Source organism: Merops nubicus, unplaced genomic scaffold, assembly GCF_000691845.1.
Source record: "Merops nubicus isolate BGI_N331 unplaced genomic scaffold, ASM69184v1 scaffold12773, whole genome shotgun sequence".
NCBI lineage: Eukaryota > Metazoa > Chordata > Aves > Coraciiformes > Meropidae > Merops > Merops nubicus.
In genome coordinates this window covers 10,738-18,293 of record NW_008597028.1, presented here as the reverse complement: position 1 = coordinate 18,293, position 7,556 = coordinate 10,738, and the positions used below count along the sequence as shown (strand labels likewise).

Genomic DNA, 7,556 nt, shown 5'->3' with positions numbered 1-7,556 from the left:
GCGCCAGCAGCTCCCTGGCTCTGCTGTGCTGAGGACTCCAGAGCTGCCCCAGCACTGCAGGGGGGGCTCACAGAGCTGGCAGAGGGGCAGGATCCCCTCCCTGCCCTGTGCCCACGCTGCTGGGGGGGCAGCCCAGGCTGGGGGGGCTCCTGGGCTGTGAGCACACACACCAGTGGCTCAGGGCTGGTCAGAACCCCGGGGCAGTCAGAGTGACCTGCAGCAGCAACCAGGGCTGAGCCCAGAGCAGGGGCTGGCAGCCACAGGCTCACAGAGTGCCCACTGAGCAGCCCAGATCCACGCAGGAAGTGTGGATGTGACCCAGCATGACTCAATGTCTCAACTATTGGAGTAGTGATAGTGAAAGCTCTGGGAATCTCTAACAGGAACTCACCTCCTTCCCAATTTAGCAGCAGCCAAACACAGTGGCCTTGGGGGTGCTGCTCCTGGCCCTGAGTGCCACCTCACCAAGCAGGAAAGGGAGGGACCAGTGACACTGTCCTCACTGGCCAGGACAGCTCAAGCTGGTTCACCCTTCCACAACACCATGGTAGGCTGAAGGATCAACCTAATCCCCAGTGAGCCCCACACCACGTGGGCTGATCCTACTGTAGGTTCAAACCTGTTTGAAGCCCTCTGCAGAAACCTGCATGAAAATGCCAAACTGCTAAATGCTCCTAGAAACAAGGAGGCTACAGGAAGGCACCATGGCATCAAGCAGCAGGTAGTGCCTCTCCTCCTAAACTCTGTATGGCTCCTAACTGTGGGCTATCATGGTTACCACTCAGCTTCAGAACAAAACCTTAAGAATCAACTTCATTTTCTGAATCAGCTGGATAGTTCTGACATGTCCCCAAGCAGGCTTCCTAAAACCAGAGAACAATTGAATCAAACAGAATTAGCATTGGGATTAAGCAGGGAAAAATAGAAAAAATAAAGGTGTTTCTATCCCAGAACACAAAATGCCTGGATTTTTATGGATCTCATCTTTTAACAGAAATCTGCAAGTGTAAATGTGATGTATAATTCATTTTTGTGTAAGCCTTCCTACTTTAATCACTTCCCTCTCACTTTTTAACAGAGAGAAGAAATTGTAGCACTGCAATACTCTTCTGACACAAAAAAACACTGCAAGAGAGTATTTTCCAGCACAAAAAAACCACCAAACTATAGGTACTTTTAAAAATGAAGCAAGGCAATCAAGCAAAGCTCCCAAGAGAATAATATTTTGTTGCAGTCAAGCTTCTGCTCTGAAAAAAAATAAGCAACAGTATGACGACAATGTGTGGATTAAGGAGAGTTTGGAAACAGTTCCTTATATCCAAACAATCCTGGATTAAGTCCAAAGAAATTGTAGAAGATAAATTTCTGGTAATAAATCACATAGAAGGAAAACAAAAGGAATAGAGTCACTAAAGTTGTAGGGATGAGCCTCACACAGCTCACCCTGTACAAGCCAACGCTCAGAACACTGAGCTGGCATCAGCCATTCCCAGTGATGGACCTGCAATCACTGGCCAGATTTGGGAACAGATTCCATTTGGGGGCAAAACTGAGACTCCTAAAAATCTCAGTACTCGTGCAAACAAAGCACCTGTTCTTCTCAGAAAGAAAATACTCCATTATTGATCTCAGAGGTTTTATTGTTCAGCCTTGCCCAAGCTTATTGTCCCTTGAGGGAATCCTGAACCCAGCACTCTGTAAAATTATCTCAAAAAGAGCTGAGTAACGTAGAAGGTCCTATTTTTTTTTCCAAATGAGGGAACTAGAAGCCAGCACAGAGTGGAGCTGCAGCCCTGCCAAGTCTCTGGTCTTGCAGCAGCCCACCAGAACGACCTCCTCCCACCCCCAGGCAGAGACTGATGACACAGGCACCTCCCTCCCCACCAAGCACCTTCGGGCACTCTGGTTTTCTCCAGTCCATCCCCAGCAACCACTTCGTTCATTTCCACCTTCTGGTTTTTGAGTGTTAGGCAAATATTGCCTATTACAGAAAACAAATATTTTTTTTTTTCCTTTGAACAGAAAGTAAAATATTTTCCTTACTGTGCTACCTTGTAACAACCCTAAAGTGCATTTCCAGCCTGCAGCCTGAGCAGCTCTGCAGGATGGGAGGCAGAGCCTGTGTCTACAGCCCGGCGGCGTTATGCCAACAGAGCAGGGGAACACCCGGGTGACACGTCCCCTGTCCTGCACCACGAGGCCAGGCCAGGCAGTTCCTGGGGCTCTGCAGAGTGCCCAGGGCTCCCCTGAGCTCTGCTGGCTCCAAACATCCCCGTGGAAAGCTGCTCTCAGCACACAGCCACGATGTACTCGGGTCTGGGAGCTCCGGCCCAAGCAGCCGCCGGGAATGCCAGAACTGGAGGTGGCTGAACACAAGTGATTACACAAACGTATGTGCAAGCTGCACAGCTGTGCTGAGGTGCTCTGCAGAGACATCTGGATTCCCAGTTAAAGGACTAACTGTCCCATGATGAAGTTCCCAGTCCCAGGCAGCACACCAGGCCTGGCGCTGGGGAAGGCACGTGCCACGCCACGAGCGGCCCCGAGCCAGCAGGGGAAGGAATCCTCCCCTTCTGCTGCACTCAAACCTCCTTCCTCCTGCACACTCCAAACCCTCCAGCATCTCTTGCAGCTGCTCAATGACCAGCTGTGCACTGCCATGTAAGAAAACTGAACTCCACCACGAGCAGCCTTGTGAACAGTTTCCTTTTTGAATCCCTAGATATAAAAGCTCACATTCAGTCCCGAGCAACAGAAATCACAAATTGAAGTTATTAGGACAATTATTCCTAATTTGCCTAGATTTCTTGGCTCTTCTCCACTAGAACACTTCACCCCACCAGCTCTGAAGACTCCTGACACTTCCAGCCAAGTCATAACTCAGTTTTGGTGAAAACAGTTAGCTTCTGACTGATAAACCCCAACTGCTAATGTCACTGATAAAAGAAGAGAGGAATACTTCCCAGGCCTTTGCCTGTCTTTATATTCAAGCCCAATGTGAACATAATTTGGTGTTAAAGGAGGTTCCCTGATTCCATGACTTGCCCTTCCCATGCATGCTGCCCTTCTCCAGAGAAGGGCTGAGGCAGGGGAGGAGTTTCCAGTGAAAGGCACAAGAAGAAATACCTCACCCTTCCTTCAGAGCTGGGCAGAGGGGCAAAATCCCCTCCCTGACCTGCTGCCCACACTGCTGGGGATGCAGCCCAGGGTATCGATGTTAAATCCATCACAACTGAGATTTTTAAAGAAGAAATCACCTGGGTAAGGCAGAACCAAACCCAGGATTTACCTCACCTCTGCAAGATCCAGATCTCACCTCTGAGGATGAAGCCCAGATCTGCTGCTGGCCCCCCCCATAAGCCATAAACCCCCAAAGCTGCCCCACAGGGACTGTACTGTTTGCACGCCTGTTGTACAAGCCTGGAACCAAACCACACACAATTCCCTCCCATGCTTTAACTCTGCTGTGAAAATAGGGTGTGTTTGCACCAAGCTGCAAACCAAATTGGGGTTGGGAAGCTAATAGCAGAGGCACAGGCAAGGCAGGACAAAGAGGTAACAGCATTGGTTTTAAATAGCTCTTTATATTCTATGAAAGTATTACACAACTACAGCAGAAAAGGAAATTACAAGACAGAATAATGTTTTGGAAAAGTTTTAGATATAAATACTTGAAAAGTGAATATTTAAAAAATTAGGAGAGAAGGGAGGAGAGAGAATGAATCACCTAAGAAATGGGAACCTCCTCAAGCCTCTTCACCCGAGATGCTAATTTCTGTAAGCATCCAAAGTTTGCTTTTCCACTCTTATTTTAGACACAGGATCCCAGTAGGGGTTTAACTTTTGCACATCACACAAGTGAATTGATGGAATAGGTATTATACACAACAGCTTTTGTATTATATGCAAAAAAAAAATAATAAAAGAATAACAAATCAATGATACTTACTCCTGTACTGACAAGAGACAGCATAATTCTTTCATTTAAGGCTAATGTTTCTCCTTGCTTCATCTTGATTCTCTTCTTATCTAAACATTTCATTGCATACCTGAAAATATCAACAGTTCAGAAAAAGCACCAAAAAAGATTCCATGCTGTACTCAGCATTATTCACTAGCAGTGATGTCATGTATATTTACAGTACCCTGTAAACAAGCTCTTTAAAGGTTTAAATCCAGTACTAAAAAAACCTCATTACACAATTAAACAAAGTCTCTCAGAATTTAAAACCTTTTCAACAGGAGCCTCCTAACAGAGAAATGTGCTTTAACAAAGAGCTCTGTGTCCAAACAACCACAGTGATACAGGAATCACACATCACACATTCACTTGTTAATACCTGCAAGCAGAGGTTTGCAGTATGAATTAAATAACAGAGACTCTGTTATGGCTCCATTTAATTCTAACAGCTTCAGTTCTACCAGGAAAGTAGAACACATGCTAAGTTTTATATATTTAAAGTTCTCTTTCTACACACACACACAAAAAAAAGTCATATATACACAAGAAAGCTTTTTCTACCATCTGTATTACACAAATGAATAAAATTTTGCTTAAAAAAAAGGATGCTACCCTAACAACCACCAAACCAGAGCAGGATATAAGAGAGTCTGGATATTTTCCACGCTGTTAGGTGAGCTGCTGCCAAAGAGGAGCTGAGGAGCACATGTGGGTTCCTCCAGAGGAGATTTCTAGGCGTGGGCATTTTTCAGCCCCTGGTTTTCAAGCCCACCAAGGAGAAGATTGCCCTGACACTCACCAGTGCCTGTGCCATGGCAGCTGGGGCCAGGCTGCCCAGCAGCCACACTGCCCAGCAGCCACACCAGCCCTGCCCTGCTCCTGGGGGAGGGGGGAGCAGGAACACGCCGTGTGTTGGCTTTCCAAACCAAGGAATATATTCACAGCACGTGCCCTTGCTGAGGAGCCTCTAAACCATGGCTGTAAATCACACTTCACACGCCACCCCTGACTGGTGCTGTGAGATCCCTGCTCCCAGCGAGTGACTGGGGCTGTTGAAGACTGATGGAAGCCAAGTTTATCTCCTTCTATCAAGGTGCCTGCTCAGAAAGTGCTGCTGTCCCTCCCCCTCTGGACTGTGTTCTGCATGGTACCTCTGGCCCCTATTTAGCTGTCCTTGAAGGGGGTGATGTGGAAGAAGCCTCAGGTGTGTCTCTGTGGGTTAGTGGAACACCAATGGCATTACCTTGGAGGGGTGGCTTCCCAAGCTCCTTGCAGGCAGTAAGTGCAGCAGAGGCAGCCATCTAGAGTGGACGGGATCTGGATTAGGGATGGGTAAACAGGTTTGGATTAAGAAAGAACTAAACCAAACCTCTACCCAGAAACTGAGCCTAACCTCACGTTTTGCTTCCAATTGGAAGGAGGCTGGTGCTCCCACACTTCCTGATAAAAGCTGTCCTTTGCTTCACTTACTAGTCCCAAGGTTTATCTCCTGCCAGAGCAAAACTCAGACAAGAAAATGACTGGGAATCTGAAAACTGCCTCTTCAGGGTTGGAGCCTCCTTAGTGTGGCTCAAGCTAAATAAAATGTTTCTTTTTGTACATGGACAAATCAACAAATTGTACATGGACAAAAAAGTACTGAAGCAAGAATAAAGACAGTATTGTTAGTAATAGTATGAGTGTAAGTATTAGGAGTCACTGCAAAAATATTGAGCATGAGAGCAACATTGAGATGTCCTCCACTTGTTAATAGCTCACGAGTTCACCATTAGGGAGGATGCCAAGCACACACACGTGCCAGTGATGCCAGCTGTACCTGCAGACTTGGCCCTTCCAACATGCCATGCTTACTCAGAAAAGCTTAAGGATGGTCCCTGGACTAAAATCGTTAGGAGAAAAGCAAGATGAAAGGGGCAGGGTGTAAATAAATAAGTAGATACTGAGGAGGATTTGTTAAATCAACGCCCAGATGTTCAAAACAGGAATAAAGGGACAATTACACCTAGAAATTGAAATCTGATGATCAGGAGAAGCGTGTGAATGCAAAGACCAGAAAAATCAAAAAAAAACCCACAGAGGGTTGATGTCAGAGCTCCCACCAAGACCCTGTTGAAGAGGAGTTCAGCACTGGAGCCCTCACACAGCCACCACCTCACCCCTGGACTGCAAGCACGGGCACCTGCCATCCACTGAGGATGCACTTCAGAGCCCAGCCAGCCCAAGGCCCCACTGTGTGGCAGGATCAGATAGCAAATTAAGCTCAAAGATGATCCAGAAATCAGAACCCCTAGGGATAAAATTCCATTACAAAGAACCACACCGTAATGCGACGCTGCTTTGCAGTGATTTTGTGAGAAAGGACTGGAAGGATTTCATGAGTAGTTCAGAGGTTACAATTACCTCTACAATGAAGTGTGCATATACTCACATTTTTCCAGTGTCTGCTTTTCTGCAGCCGTACACTTCACCAAATCCCCCTCTTCCTATTATTCTATGTACACTAAAATCATTCATGGTCAGCTGTAAATGCAAAAATAAAGACAAAGCCAGACTTCATTTTTCAGCATTAAAAAACTTACTGTAACAGCATCTAAATAAGCTATTAATGTGTTAAGATACTTGACTACTGTAATCACAGAGCATCTACACTTATTACTGCAGCAGTTCTGGCAGTTCAGTTCCTATCAACTATTATAAAAATCAAAAAGCTATTAACTCATGACAGGGACATCCAGGAGGGAATCACTAGGACTGCACAACTAAGACTAGAAGAGCAGATGAGGAACATTCACCATGCTCCTTAATAAACAATATTCTAAACTGAGCATTTTCTTTCCTCTATCAGCCTTTGACAAGATAAACACACTTGTGAGTACTTACATGAATATTTAGTTCTACATTTTTCCACTGACAGAATCTAGTAAACTTGTCACTGTAGGGGAAAAAAAAAAGTTTAAAAGTTGTCTGAGACTACTGCAGAAAGTATTATAGAAAACATCAAGACTGACATTTAAACCCAAGCTTGCACTGGGGCGTGCTGTGCTCCTCAGAAGCTGAAGCCCTTCCTCCCAAACAATCAGGATCTTACCCCCGCCAAGACAAACAAGCACACTTAACATTTTATATCCTTGTAGGAGAAAGACACCAGATAACCTTACCCCTGGCAGTGTTAGTGCTTGGTATGTCCTCACACCTCTCTTTCAGAGGGTTTTCAGTGTTCAAAAACAACAAAGTTTGGAACTAACAAACATTTAAACTACATAAAGGAAAAGGTAATTGTAAGAAAACAGAGGCAGCTCCATTTATGTTAATGAACCTCTGTATACTCCAAGGAACATTTTAAACTCATTTTATCTTAAAATAAGGAAATCAATAATCCCACAAGCTGTTGCCAAAAGAAATAATCATTTGTGATTTCGACATAAATTATTCAGTATTTCTTCTCAGAGTAAGAAATGACAGTTCTGTGGAGGCCTCTCTGCAAGTCTTTCCATCTGCCTGCAGAACACCACCCCACCATTTATGGGGTGGATTTGGCCGTTGCTGGATGAGAGAAGAGAGTACAGACCCTGCATGCAGAGGCAGCTCCCCGAGG

At 45.6% G+C, this 7,556-nt stretch overlaps 1 protein-coding gene across 1 annotated transcript in view; it reads right to left on the bottom strand.

Annotated features, from left to right (window-relative positions):
* Positions 1–7,556, bottom strand: part of LOC103769385 (beta-adrenergic receptor kinase 2) — a gene marked incomplete at its 5' end in the record, with an annotated part of 30,078 nt that overhangs the window by 14,533 nt on the left and 7,989 nt on the right. Inside the window, 3 exons of the mRNA XM_008936576.1 lie at positions 3,950–4,049; positions 6,390–6,481; positions 6,842–6,893. Of these exons, the coding sequence (XP_008934824.1) occupies positions 3,950–4,049; positions 6,390–6,481; positions 6,842–6,893 (244 nt within the window). The remainder of the gene's footprint in view (positions 1–3,949; positions 4,050–6,389; positions 6,482–6,841; positions 6,894–7,556) is intronic.